At 43.2% G+C, this 15,711-nt stretch overlaps 1 protein-coding gene across 5 annotated transcripts; it reads right to left on the reverse strand.

Annotated features, from left to right (window-relative positions):
- Positions 1–508: 508 nt before the first annotated feature.
- On the reverse strand, positions 509–6,872 carry LOC9272621 (protein indeterminate-domain 5, chloroplastic). Of its 5 annotated transcripts, none has more exons than XM_015756975.3 (4): positions 6,716–6,872; positions 5,804–6,189; positions 5,313–5,709; positions 509–1,959 (listed from the first exon to the last, which is right to left on the reverse strand). In XM_015756975.3, exons 2-4 carry the CDS (start codon positions 5,970–5,972, stop codon positions 918–920), a joined length of 1,608 nt encoding a protein of 535 aa, XP_015612461.1. In that variant the 5' UTR covers positions 5,973–6,189; positions 6,716–6,872; the 3' UTR covers positions 509–917. The 5 variants fall into 5 exon arrangements, with proteins under 5 accessions (XP_015612461.1, XP_015612466.1, XP_015612465.1 ...); XM_015756980.3 differs by having other exon boundaries at positions 5,804–6,184; positions 6,716–6,798; XM_015756979.3 differs by lacking the exon at positions 6,716–6,872 and adding an exon at positions 6,379–6,673 and having other exon boundaries at positions 5,804–6,184.
- Positions 6,873–15,711: the final 8,839 nt, after the last annotated feature.

Consider the following 15,711-nt stretch of genomic DNA (forward strand, 5'->3'; position numbering starts at 1 on the left):
GAGCTCTCCCTGTAGTACATGTCGAGTGTGCAATTGCATGCACTGTGGTCGCAGCATAGTAGCTTAATTTGCTAGTAGCAAGCATTGCAGCAATGCAATGTTTCAGCTGGACCTGGACAGTGAAGTGAAGAAGGAAGAAGCCAAGCAGGGAATAATTACGGAAGCGATCGAGCAAAGCAACACAGCCGTGTTATTAGGACAGTGGGATGCGTGCCTTCTTTGGTCGATCTGTTTGTAACCTTCTTCTTCAGTCTTATGCTGCTGCTGCTTGCTTGCTGTTCAGATCAAACAGTGACAGTGTATACTGACACTACGCCAAAGCCCACATTTAATGATGCTTGCTTTTGCTCCTCCCTTTCAACTTTGAAAGCAGCACACCCAGAGAAGAAACCAACATGAAATATTATAGCTAAGCCTTACACTGATGAGTAATCAGTAAGACAGTAACGAGACTAGCTAGTGCACAGATGATCAAGCCACTGTACCTGCATATATGTGCACCAAAACAAGCAATAAAACTCCAAGATTAATTAATCCAGGCACAGCGCGCGCTTGAATTGATTCTAGTCTGGGGTCAGGCCTTCACATGATGACTTCACATCAAAAGAGACCCATTTCCCTGCCAAAAGTACATGAAAAACAAACGAAATGTACCGGTACAAAATTAAGTTCTGGCCACTTAATCCAGGTATTATTATTATTCCTCCCAGCTCTGGCTAGCTAGCTAGCAACTACGACTCACCATTAACAGCTCCAGATTTCCCCAGAAACATCCATCTTGCATGGATTGAAATCGCTTTTCTCTTCTTAATTAATTACCTCCAGTTTCTTGACTAATTCTGATATGATGAAATGAAATTAGCAGCATGATCATCTCCTTCCGTCTTCTATTGTTTTTTTTCTTCTCTGTGATGACTTCAGTTCATGTTTGCCGGGTCCAGTGAGCCGACGTGGAGGCCGGCCGCGCCATGGCGCGGCGGCCCCATTGCCGCCGAGCCGCTGATGCCCTGGACGACGCCGACGCCGAGGAAGTCCCTCGTGCTCAGCTTGCCGTCGTCGACGGCGCCACCGAATCCAGACGCGCCGGAGAAGCTACCGGCGAAACCCGCGCCACCGCCGCCGCTCGCCATGGAGCCCATGATGAGATTCTGGTACGACGACCTCTCGTTGGCCGGCCCTTCACCGACGCTGATCCCGTGGGAGCTAGCTCCACGGAGCAGCGAGCTCGCGCCACCGGCGCCGCCGGCGTTGTAGCTGCTCGTCGTTGCACCCATCTGGGCAGCCTTCTGCAAGAGCGCCGTCGCCGACATCTGCGGCAGTGTACCGGCCGGTTCGGACGAGTTGTACAGAGAAGGGAAGCCGCCGCCGCCGCCGCCGTGGTTGCCGGCGAGGCCGCTAGAAGTAACGATGCTGCCCTGCCCGCCGTTTCCAGCGCCGCCGTTGAACTGGTCGACGCCGCCATTGCTGCCGGAGAAGAAGCCAAGGTTGAGGAGGTTACCATTGCCGCTTTGCTGGTGCTGCACGGGGAGCTGCATCAGGTCATGGAACGCCGCCGGCTTGCCGTGGAGCAGCGAGCCCTGGCCGGCCTGAGACTGGCCGTCCTCCGGGCCGAAGTCCTGAGCGGGAGCATGATGGGCGGCGCCATTGGCGAGGTAGAACGAGGAGGACGACGATCCCTGCGAGCGGAACATGGAGGAGCCCGACGACGAGGCCATGAGGTGATCAAACTGAGAGGCGCCATTGCTGCCGCCGCCGAGGCGGAGGACATCGCCGGCCGACGCCGACGGCTGGCCGGCCTGATCAGGGAAGCCGGCGGGAAGTTGCGGGGCGGCCATGCCGGTGAGCCCAAGTGTCATGTTGCCGGCGCCGCCGTATACGCCGGCGCCGATGGGCGGCATGCGCGCGTTCTCCTGCGCCAGCGCGTCGCAGAAGGCGCGGTGGGTGATGAAGCTGTCCCTCCTGCATATTTTGATCCAATATGTGAAGAACACAAATGTATCAAATTATTTCATGGAATGCATTGTGCATGCGTGAAATAATCTCAGTAAAAATTCGTTGTACCACTATACATGATCACATATGGCGCTATAGTATATTTACAGTGAGTAGTACAACTACTTTTCAATCACTGCGGGCAATAATGAAATTCGTTTTTGAAATTCTGGAGCATCACTATTGGAGCTAGCTAGGAGCTATAGCATTCACTATTGGAGTGAACATGAACACTAAATTATAGCCAGGATAATCAGCCTTTAAATTTTTGGATACCATGGTGGAGAAACTTGGTATGTATTTTTTGCAAAATAGCCTTGTAATACAACCGGCTCTAACTCGTATTGGATACCGGCGCGTATGCAGTCTCCCACGGCGCCCAAAATTTTGTTTGACCGGTTACTGCTTACGAGCGGTCATTTGGGCGCGCGCGAGGAGCCAGGAGGAGAGAGCAGCGACGTGTAAATCAGACAGTGAGCCAAAAAAAATTTAAAAAAAAGGGAGAAAAATGGAATGGTTAGGGGATTAATTGGCTAATTATTGATAGAGAAGGGAAAAAATGTGAACACGCGTGCCGAATGGGATTCGAACACGGGTGGGTATGCAAGCGCAGCCTTAATTTAAAATTTTGGATACCATGGTGGAGGAATTTGGTATGTATTAATTGATAGAGAAGGAAAAAAATGTGAATACGCATGCCAAATGTGATTCGAACATGGGTGGGCACGCATGCGTGACGCGACAGCGTCCTGATCAGCCTCTTTAGTCAACTTAGAGGGAAACTATATTTTTCGCTAAAAAAAGCAGCCCTTAAATTTTGAACACCAAGGAGTAACTTGGTATGGTATACATTGATAGAGAATGAAAAAAAATATGAACACGCGCGTCTAATGGGATTCGAACACGGGTGGGCACGCATGCGTGACGCGACAACGCCCTGATCAACCTCTTTAGTCAACTTAGAGGGAAACTATATTTTTCGCTAAAAAAAGCAGCCTTTAAATTTTGGATACCAAGGAGTAACATGGTATGGTATGCATTGATAGAGAATGAAAAAAATGTGAACACGCGTGTCGAATGGGATTTGAACACGGGTGGGAACGCACGCGTGACGCGACAACGCCCTGATCAGCCTCTTTAGTCAACTTAGAGTGAAACTATATTTTTCGCTAAAAAAAGCAGCCTTTAAATTTTGGATACCAAAGAGTAACTTGGTATGGTATGCATTGATAAAGAATGAAAAGAATGTGAACACACATGTCGAATGGGATTCGAACACAGGTGGGTACGCACGATGCGGCGCGCACGGCAGTTCCCTGATCAGCCTCTTTAGTCAAGTTAGAGTGAAATTATATTTTTTTGCTACAAAATTATAGTGAATTTTTTCTCAACATATTCTGTGATCGGGTCCGCAACCAAAGCTGGCTAGCATATGATATAAGCGTGTACACATGCATAACTAAGGCTACGTTCTTTCGAATGGTTTGGCTTAGTTTGGGTGCAGGCAAGTAAAATAAGAAATATATTAGCGTATGATTAATTCCGTATTAACTATTATAAACATAAAAATAAGTATTTTTTATTTTTTAAAAGAAACTTGTATATAATTAACTTTTTTTAAAAGAATACACACATAGTGGTTTAAAAAAAGTTGCAAAAAGCTTAACGAGATTAATTTCAAACTGAGCCTCAAACTGAGCCTAAGTGCCAGTTGATCAATATTCCATTGTAATATAATGGGCAGGTCATTTTTTTCCTCGCAAAAAGAAAAATGGGCAGTTCATTTTTACAATCAATTAAGCTTATATATTCATCATTGATTTGCAATATATTGAAAATCACACATGGCGGGAATTTTAAATGTGCTGATTAATTACTGGTGTCTCAGTTGTGGGTAGTAATTAAAACATGGAATCTATACATAGCAGTAGATTATTGTCACTGCTCTGGCAACAATCTTAAGTGTACTATTAATGACTAGTGCATATCACCAGCAATACAGAGGTGAAGAAAACTGAAGAATTAATGGCATGCAAGGATAGTATTTCAATTAATCATCAATTTATTTCACTGCCAAAAATACTTGGTCACTACTAGCTGTAGATTGATTGCGTACAGATTAGTTGCAGGCTGGCAAATAAAACCAAATAATTAATGAATGAGTAAACGTACGCATGCAACAGCTACAGAAATGAAATTCTCGCATAAAAACCTCCAATATTAATAACGAAAATAAATCATCTTAGCTGTAGCACTAGCACCATATCTGCTGCTACTATCAACAGAGAGTAGCAAGCATAAATCACAAGAAAACACCAGCTAGCGGCCAATCCATGCATCCGGCTGCATGCAGGCTTGTGGCTAATAATTGTCATGCAGCTAGCTAGTAATTAAAACCAATGACAGTGCAGTATGCCAGAGATATAGATAGATGGAGGTAGAGAGAGAGAGAGAGAGAGAGAGAGAGAAGAAGCTAAGATTTTTACCGGACGCATGGGTCAAGCAAGCACAGCAACAGCAGTAGTACAGTACACTGCTTGCCGGCCAGTTGCCCACCACGGAATGCAGCTACACGATCACATGAGAAACAAGCTAGCCAGCCGCCGCGCTGCGAGGCATGTTTGGATTGGATGCCGTGGCTTGTAGCAGCTTGCAGACGAACGACGGGGGCGCGTATGTCTCACCACGTGAACAGGTGGGGGAAGAGAGAGGAGAGGAGAGGAGCGTGGTTTCCGAGGTGGAAAAAAGGAGGAGATGGCTCCTTTTTGAGCCGTCGCCCATGTCAGGATGCATATCTCTCCCGTCTCCTCCCGACAAGAACGGTTCACGTGGGAGCAGCAGCGCTCATGCCCTCTCGTCGCATTTCATGCTCGATCCACTGCACGCAGCGCACGCGCGCGCGGCGCGTCTATGGAGATCGTCGTCGTCCCTACCGTTCCTTCTCTCTCGAAGGAATCCAATCTCTTCCATGGCGGAGCAACGAGCTATAGCAACGAACGAACGACGACAACCCTAGCTAACCCTAACAAAGGCGTACTACCACCACCACCCATCAAATCGATCGATCACTTTCCCGCGATCGAGTTCATCATGACCCAATCATGCGAACGAACAAAACAGGAAGATAATAATACCCCATTGAATTCGAAAGGAATATATCTATCTAGCTACTATCCTAGCCAGCCGATTTTGCTGTCAATTCAATTCGCGAAAGAATTAATTGCAAAGATATGGATCAATTACTCGAATTAATTAACTTAGATCGTGAACGAATCAATCCATGGACGAGACGAGGAAGATCAAGATCGAAGCATACGGACCTGGAGAAGAGGGTGCCGCAGTCGCAGCGGTACTCGCGGGTGCCGCAGGTCTTGGAGTGGGCCTTCCAGTCGGACTGCACGGCGTAGCGCTTGGAGCACTTGTCGCAGCGCCACTTCTTCTCGCCGTGCTTGCGGCAGTAGTGCTTCTTGATCCCGGTGAGGTCGCCGAGGGCCCGCGACGGGTCGTGGTGGACGCACGACGGCTCCGGGCACAGGTACACGCGCCGGCGAGCCTCCTTGGGGTTCTTCTGCTTCAGCTTCCACGGCAGGTTGTGCCCTCGCCGGTGCAGCTGCAGGTTCTGCTCCCGCTGGAACCCCTTGTTGCACACCTCGCACACGAACCTGTTGGTCGCCATCAGCGTCCGCGGCGACAGCGCTATCACCTCCGCATCTGGATCTGCACGAGAAGAATCGACAACTGATTAATTTTAACACGATACAATCGAACGAAGAAGAAAGGGGAAATCAATCGATCAAGAAAGAACACTTGCTTGGGTTTCCAGGCTGGTTCCTCTTCTTCTTCGGCGCGGGCGCGGCGGCGGCGACGGGAGCGGGGGAGGGGTTGGGGTGGTGGTGGAGGGCTGGATTGGTGGGATTCTGCGGCGGCGGCATCTGCGTGTCGCCGAGCCCAAAGAAGGGTGCGGACGAGGCGGCCGCCATCCCCGCAAAACAACAGGGAGAGATCGATCACTACAGCACAGCACAGCTAGATATATAGCTTGCTCTCCCTACCCTGGCGGCGCGTCCTCTCGCTGCTTACTTTGTTGGCTTCAGGTGAGGCGCAGCCACCTGATCAATTCAGTCCAATTTAAGTCACAGAGGAGGCGACATGGCTGGCACTGTTTATCTATCTGCCTCTCCTCCGGCCGCTTCTGATCTAAAAGACAAGTGAAAGAAGTGAGCAACACATAAATACTTGTAACCAAATTTAGCATTCACCTAGATAACAAATATGTGTGGTTCCTGCCACAGGACAAACCACAAAACAAAAAAAAAACACTCATGTTTGCATGCAAAACAACAATTAACGCAAGAGAGAGATGACAAACGAACAAGTTGCACTCACGCAAACAAACACAGAAGCAACCGCGAGACGGCAGAAGAAGGAACTAATCAAAAGAGGAAGAGATATGGAAGCTAGCACACCGTGCCAAGCGAGGGAGAAGAAGAGGTCGCGGAGAAATGGCTCGGGCGAGAAAGAGAGAGGAACAAGGTTAGAAGAAAAACAAAGATTTGGGAAAGCTATGCTGAGCCAACCAAACCCTTAAAAACAACAGGAGAAACACACCAAACGAGCAAAGAGAGATTAAAAATATAGTGGCCAGATGATTCATCAAGGAGAGAGGAATTATGTGTGGCACACACACAAACACACAGGAACCGAGGAGGGGAATGAACCCTACCGCTTGTTTCTTTCCCAATCACTCACTTCTCTGAACTCTACCTGCTTTGGAGTTTAGGATATCTCTCGCCGGGGAATAGTACACTATTGTGGTGGTGGTGGTGGTGGGAGTGGTTGCAAGCTGATATATATCTCGCCAATATATGCAAGCTAGCTTTGCCTTCGCCATCCACAGCACAGAGCAGGTGATGCTATTTTACCAGAGAAAGGGAGACAGCAAACCTGGGGGTGGAGGCCGGGTCACAATGCCCACGCAGGACTGTGGGGACCACTGGGTTGGGCCCACAGGTCGCCCCCATGCGTGTACCTCGTTATTCATGGAAATGAAAAAAAAAGAGTTGATGTTAATCTAGTATTTTTTTTAAGATAATGAGAATTTGATATATTAAATTGATCTCTATCTTCCTAAAGCTTTTGTATCCAAATTTAGATAAATAATCCGATGGTCGAGATTGAAACTTTCTAGCATCCGTTTCTCCCCTACTAAGTAGGTCTTGATCGACGGCCACCCATAGCGGTGGTCCGTGGCACGATGGAAGTCTGCTCGAACGGTGCCGATGATAAATCTTATTGGAGTTGTGACACCTCTTTTATTCTAAATAGCTGCGCTATTCACGTGAGAGGGACAAAAATTGACTAGTGGGACCATGATGCTTACGTGGGGTTGTGCGGACTACGGGGTCCACACATATAACCTTTCACACCAGAAGATAAGAAAGACAAATCTATGTTATATTTAGCACTTAATTAGAATTAACATATATCTCTAAGATACATTCCTATGTTTTTCAATCATACATTTAATCAAATTCAATGAAATTATTCTGACATACCAAAAACTACACGGCTCAAAACATAATCCACAACAGCAACACTATTACACGTATCTTGATCAATTTGGTTGCTCTAGGCCAAGTTAATCAGGGTTTCACCCTTGTTGCCACCTCCCCCCCTCAAAAATTATGGTATACCATAAATGGATGTATGTAGCACATGCACAATAAGGGGAATTATGTACACAACACAAAGATGATAGTGTACTTAACATTTTGCAGGTTGTAGCCGGAATTTGGATGATACATATATTACACTCTCAAATCTGATCACCTTGACCAATTAATATGGTCTCCCACGCAGTGTCTTCATGTAATTTGTTACTATGACATGCAATTTTATTTACTCAAGAGAAACATCATCAATCAATATAGGCGGACCTCCAAACGTGCATGTTAGGGAAGGGGGGGGGGAGAGGGGTTGTGCGCAATCCACATGGGTGTGTATTATGGGGGAACGTGGGCCCATAGATCATGTATACCTAGCTTCCTCATGAAAGGAAATAAGAAAATGTTTTTAAGCTAGATATTTCCTTATAAATTATCTCAATTCTGATAGTACGGTGAGATCAAAACATTGGAGACCGATATGGTGGGGTTGTGCGCTTCACACAGGTGTATGGGGACTATTGGACCCACATATCACGTACACATGGCTTCCTCATAAAAAAGGAAGAAAATGTTTGTTTTTTTTAATCTAGCCATTTCAAAAAAATAATGTTTTAGAGTGTAGATAGTAGCCTCAATCCCCACTTCCACAGGGAGGTAACATGGAATTTTTCTCAACATATATAGCACCGGAACAATTCATTGGAACTAAGCTATAATATGCATACACAAACTAAGCGTGCCTCGGTTGGTTAGGTTTACTGTGGTGGAACTTGACCACTTGGATTTTTTGGTGCCTCGCTTCAGGCCTCTTCTGATCCGGAAGACAATAGGACAGAGCAAACAAGAGAGGAAACACATAAATATTATAACCAAATTTAGCATTAAGCTAGCTAGCAAATATGTAAGCACAGGGCAAACCACAAAACCAAAACCCTCATGCGTGCATGCAAAAGAACGGTACGCGGTTAACGCAAGAGGGATATGACAAACAAATAAGTTGCACTCAAGCAAACAAATACACAAACAACAGCGAGAGGGTAAGAAGAAATTAGAAGAGGGAGGAGGAGAAGCTAGCATAGTGCCAAGCCATGAAAAGAAGAGGTCACGGAGAAATGGCTCAGACGAGAAAGAGAGAGGAACAAGAACAAGATAGAAGAAATAAATATGGTACTATATTGTAGTATTGCCTTGATAGGAATCCCGCACATCGTCTCTAAGGAGCATGGAATTAGTTACCGTGACATTCTTCGTGAAATGCGATTTTATTTGCTCAACAAAAAATCATTTTATTTATATAACTGAATCATAATCAACCTATATTGGGCAGTCTCCAGAGGAGTGCGCGTGTGAACGGGGTGGGTCCTGGGAGGTGGGGGGTCCACATGGGGGGGACCATTGGGCCCATGGGTCATGTAAAGCTTACTTTTGAAAGGAAAGAAGAAAAGTTTTTTTTTTAGCTAGCTATTTCCTGAAAAAATTTCTCAGAATTTAGATAGTACGTTGAAGACCGAAACATTAGAGACCAATATTAGGCGGATCCCTAGGCGGAGGGGTTAGGTGGTTCACATAGGTATATTGTGAGATTATTAGACCCACATATCATGCATACATGGCTTCCTCATAATAATAATTTTTTTTTTGTTTTTATTAAACTAGCCATTTCCCAAAATTATTTTAGAATTTATATAATACCGTAGAAATCAAAACATCACACACCGACATCCGATTCTCCCGTAGTAGCTTCAATCTCAACTTCCACGAGGCAACATGAAAGTTTCTTGATATGGCACTGGTATGGCTAACTGGAACTAAGCGTATAATTTATGGAAATTAGAGTGCATTTGATTGGATTCATAGTTTGGAACCTATCCACACGGGTTTGGATGGCTTGTTTCGGGCCTATTCTGAGGATGGAGCAAGCGAGGATATACACATAAATATTATGACCAAATTTAATTAGCATTGAGCTAGCTAGCAAATATGTGAGCACGGGACAAACCACAAAACCAAACCCCTCGTGTGTGTGCGTGTAAAAGAACAATTAACGCAAGAGGGAGATGATAAGTGTGTACATTAATAGATTGAATGCGATTTACATTTTTTTATAGGAATGATTTTTACACTTGGTTATTACTAAGTGTAAGAAAGAATCAAGGCAAATCTAGAAAATAAATTATATAATTCACTTAATGCATATTATATTGAAACTTGTTTGCATGTATCCAATCAATTAATTACCTATACGCACACACATCCAACATTGCCATCACATTGTGTGTTCAAGACATTCTCTGTCTTGTACAGGTTCGTTTGGCATATGTTACTGAGCCATGCATAAAAATAATGTACTATACACATTTTACTGTTTGATTAAATTCCTTTCTGACCTATTTTAACGCATGAATACATGCATGCATGTGGAGGCCTGCATGCAAGAACTCGACAAGTGAAACAGGGAAGGCCGTTTGCATGTGATGATCTGACCTTAATATTCTCGCCCCAAACAAGCTAGCTGTTGTCCTAAGATTAATTAATTGGTACACTAGATGAAATCAATAATACAACTATATGTGTGCACAAGTTTAGATTCGCAAAGGACAAACCATGTACTGTGCATGTTAAAAAAGATGATCAGCCAGCTGTGATTTATGCCTGCAATGTCACGAGGCTATAGTGAACAGTACTGAAAACTGCTGCACTGCGCCTGGCTCCAAAGCCATACATGCATGCTCATCACAGGATCAATTCAGTGAACAAACACTGCAGGCATTATTTCAAAACCGATGCTTAAACTGGAATAATGTGTATTACACAATTGATCTCCCCGTCAAATTTATCACCATTTCGTCGCAAGAAAGAATTAATCTTTTTTTTAGGGACAAGAAAGAATTAATTGGTTGACCATGACTAACAGGGCAACGGTATAGATTATATGCAGAAGGAACCAGATATGGCCAACCAAAAAAATATAGTCAAAATTTGACTATGTACATGCATGGTCGTAGTGTACATTCCATTCTCTCATTTTTGGTAGGATAAGATATGCAACTAATTAATTAACTCTTGTTATTGCGACAGGATCAACTTTAGTTGTTGGTGTTTGCTTAATTAATTAATTAATGATATTCATATAAAGAAAAATAACAAATTTTCATCTTATATATATCCTTGGTCGGCCTTTGTGTGAGCTAACTTAGGTGAAACCGTGACTCACACGTCAATGTGTGTACTACACTAATAATAGCAATAATCAGAGTGATCTAGATCATTAGAGAATCAACATACATGTGTGTATATATACGTCGCCGTACGGGATGTACATCTTGCCTTTTTTTTTTTTGAAACCAAAAACCTTGACTACTAGAAGCTGACCATATGCTATGCCATGCAAAGTTAGCTCGATTGATTAGAGAGCTTGATTTGAGTTCATTCATGAGTACAATAAATTGAGTGAGACAGGCTTCGTACATATAGTACGTACTTGAGCTTTGCCGGTTAATTATTACTAGGACCACAGTTTAATTCGAGTGATCTTGCACTTTTTGCACAGCGGATTGATTGATCAATCGATTAGTCTATAATGCTATATATATGCAACGGCATATCACATATTTATATGCATGCTGCATGCATGACTAACTGAAGAACTGATGGTTTTTCACTTCAGATCGAAAAGCTGTGATCGACCTCTTGATCTATGTGGATGGAACTTATCTGCAGTCAAATTGAACATAGGGACGACAGAGACCATCTCCATGTCATTTCAAAATTAGGGCTCAATGGGAACAATCAGAGTACTACTTGATTAATAATTACATAATAAATGGAGAAAGGGCCCAACTGGAGTGATGATTGAGCCCTGATGATGCCGGGAGAAGAAGCCAAATCAAGATGACTCAAAAGATGAAAAGGACCACCAAGTGTATAATCAATTATGTAGTACTCCTACTTTCCTCCTCTCCTTTCTCCCACGAAAAAGTTGGTCATGTCCTCATCGTTGTAGGCTACGAATTGCTAAGCTCACCAAGTAACATGTACTGCTAGCTAGCTAGTCACATACAAGTTAAGTCGTCGGTTGATATCAAACTAGCCCGTGGTATGTATATTTGTGTGAACTTAGTCGTATCTTTGAAATTACCCAATCCCTGGATATTCTTTTAGTTGAGATACATATCTTGCCTTGATGTCACAAACATATCGTTATTACTATACCTATAAGCCAACCATCACCGAAAGATACATGTCTGATGTTGACATGAAGTATCGTACAAATACAAAATTAAGACATGTGAAGTGTTGTTTAGCTCGAAGAATGCCTTTTGAGTCAACCGGGAAACACACATTAGACAATAATCTCACCAGAGTTGAAACTTCGTTTTCAATTATACTAAAACTTATCGTGTTGAATCGATATGTGACAATATACACATGGCCTATTGTACGTAGAGTCGCATTCGTATATTTTACAATCTTCATATGGAAACCTGTTGAAATAAACAGCCATAGTCACATTCTTGTAGATGGAAGATTACTTCACCGATCTAGCTTGAGAAAGACTCGGAGTCTTATCAGCTAGCACCACAAGTTGGTGGACTAGCCAGCCAAGGTTTGAGCCTCATTATCTCTTAATAAACATCAATATATATATATATATATATATATATATATATATATATATATATATATATATATATATATATATATATATATATATATATATATATATATGTATGTATGTATGTATGTATGTATGTATGTATGTATGTATGTATGTATGTATGTATGTATGTATGTATGTATGTATGTATGTATGTATGTATGTATGTAAGTATGTATGTATGTATGTATGTATGTATGTATGTATGTATGTATGTGGTCTTTCTTTCATATCCACCTTCATTTTACTAAACTGGTTTTTTTAAGAAAGCCAACGGAATATAGTCCAACGATAAAACAGAGTGCAATTACAAACTAGTTAAAAAATACAATTGGACAACCGTAGTCACATACACACATGCAGCATTGGTTAATCATAGTGAAGAAAGGAGGAGGCAAAGATGGGAGTGAAGCTAGCTATATATGGTGTACTAGCTAGGTAGAGAGAGAGAGAGAGAGCTGAAGAAAGCAAGACCCCTTTGTTGCGCTGAAAAAGGGGAGGTGTGGCTGCCATGGGATTGCCCAGCAGGAGCAGGTACCGGGGCGGATGTTCTTCTTGCACCTTGTCTCGCGTCGCTTGGACGGATATCGATCGGATGTTTAGCCGATCACGAGAGTGGGCTCACGCGACTTTGTCTTCTCCCTCCTATCCCCACCTGCCAACCCTTCGATTCCTCCATCGATCTTCATAGCTACTTCCTCCATTTCACAATGTAAGTCATTCTAGCATTTCTCACGTTTATATTCCTACATTAACATCAATATGAATGTGAGAAATGCTAGAATGACTTACGTTGTAAAACGGAGAGAGTAGTAACCTCGCCTGTCACCCCGGTCGTCTAACATGTACAGCTACCTTCAGTAAATTTTATTGTTCGTTCATACACACTATATAGCTATTACTCGATCAAACAACATAGAAGTCTAGTACAATAAATCTGCACATCCCTTCTAACTAGGTTGCCTCAACTTATAATAATAGTATACAAACTAATGCTACAGTTAATCTGGTTGATATGGTTTTATGCGAGAGAAGTCCCATGCATGATGATAACCACATGAAAAGGTGAGAGTAGTTAGCACGGTACGACGTATGTGCGCGTCACGGCGCGGCCGTGTCGGGCAATAGCGAAACATGCCGTGCGTTACTACGTACATTGCACATATACTATGCACGTACGAGTGGGTCCAAAGCAACGTGCGCATAGTACCAACTCCTACTGTAGTCTGCACGCTGAATCATGCACGGATTGACCGCCGAAATCGGCCGGAATCACGCAACAGCAGCTAAGCATATATATTGCAGCGTGCAGGGTTGATCAGAGAGTCGATCGATCGATCCTTGCATATGCATGTATGTGCTTGAATTGTTGGTGAAAACGATGGATGCGTGTGCAGGCGATGCATGGGTGCACGGATATATGTTGCGAGATTCCGGTTGTCCCCGGCCGGCCGAGAGGAAACTGCACGAGCAGCTGATGCCTCCCTTTGTTCCCGCTACCTCTGCTGCTCAGCTACTGCTAATTATATGCCGCCTCCTCATGCTCATCATCATCACACATCGATGGATCAATTCCACTGGTCACCTGCTGCTTATTAATTATTGATACTACTACTTGATCCCTACAGGGTTGGCTGTGCTTGGATGAATTAGATGGGGATCTCTCTCCCTCACTTCTTCCTTGTGGGTTATTTTATTCATATACAACGGAAAATTAATTATAGAGAACTTTTACTGTACAATATACTGCCGGCATATAGATGGGTAAATCAGGAATTTTATAGAAAATGCGAAAGGGGTTTCTATGAATTTCATGGTTGAGAGTTAACCTCCGTTCGATCTCGTTTGTGTGCCTTTGAGAGACAATGACACACGCCACAACGGCACGATTCCTGATCAATTCTGATCATCATTAAAAATCTACATACATACGTCAGTTATAAATGACCATTTACAGATCAAATAATTAGGTTGTACCATAGCAGATATACGTGAAAAGCCTTACACATTCCAAATCTTGCTAGCTAGGTTTACACATATTTATACAATCCCGATGATGGTACCAAATTTTTTTATCTAGATCAACTATTTTGTTTTTAGCATAAATAAACCTGTGGAATAACAAAGTAAAAGATAAATTTACCCTTATAAATTTTATACTATGATCTATTTAAGTGGAAGATCAAATCAATCTTCACCATTGAATTGTTTATATAGCAGTATATACTACCAGCGTATTGTACCTAAAAGTTCTCAAATTATATTATTGTTCTAGACTTTATATGAGAATGGTATTGTTTTGGATTGTTTTAGCCATCTAAGATAACACCTTAGAGATTTGGTTCACCTCCTAACAGTATTGTGCACGAGTTACTAGCTTATGTTTTTTTAGTGTGTTAGTCTCTCCGTCCCAAATTATATTTTTTTACATGGTCATAAATAACACATTAATTTATTTCATGTTATGTTCCTAACAAATATAAAATTAGCATCAAATGAAAGTATTTTAAAATACAAACCTTATAATATAACATGTATAATACTGTGTGTATGGTTAGTACGATTATTAGTTAAAAGTTACTGAGTTTGATTATCCTAAAAAAACAGAACACCCTATAATTTAAGATGAAGGGAATACATAAAAATTTCTTTGCATCTGGCATGTGCCATCTTGCGGAAGGACGGGCAATTCGTCGTTTTCACACGAGTGCGTACTTACGTTCAGGGAATAATCACGTACGGTACGGCCGATGATCACTGAGACGGTCGTCCCAGACAGTGCCGTACTATGTCTCTCACATCGATCGAAGTACGATGCATGCATTGCCAAACACGGTGAAAAAAAGAAGTTGTCTAGGGACGGACGGTTAGAAAAGAGTACTGTGCAGAACCGCAGATGCCAAACACAACGACCCGCCAGACGGTGTACGGCCGACTAGCAAATTGATACACCACCGATGGCCGTCTTCCGCCGCTGCGTTGCTCATGGTTTTCTCTGCATTTTAAAAAACGAGATTTAAAGAGAGGGACGTCACTCTAAATATTTTTTTTAAAAAAACTTTAAATGTGCTAAGGATTGAATACGGAACCTCGATGTTGATACCACACATCACTTTGTCATCACAGTATGAAGTGCATCTCGTTTCTTCCGCATTCTGCGGCCGATCCACACCTAGGTGTTGCTGGGCCGTCTTTGTCACGCACGCGCGCTAGCTGATGGCCTTGGGCCCAGGTAGATTGGTACCTGTCCTCCATTGGGCCTCCAAGTCTAGGTAGATGTTTAATCGGCCTTGGGCCCTGGATAATGTTGGCCTCGGCCCATATGCAACCAAGGTCTGACGATGCTGTTCCCAATATGGAATAAGTTCACCGGAGGTCCCTCAACTTAACAGCGAG

This window comes from Oryza sativa, chromosome 9, assembly GCF_034140825.1.
Source record: "Oryza sativa Japonica Group chromosome 9, ASM3414082v1".
Taxonomy (NCBI): domain Eukaryota; kingdom Viridiplantae; phylum Streptophyta; class Magnoliopsida; order Poales; family Poaceae; genus Oryza; species Oryza sativa.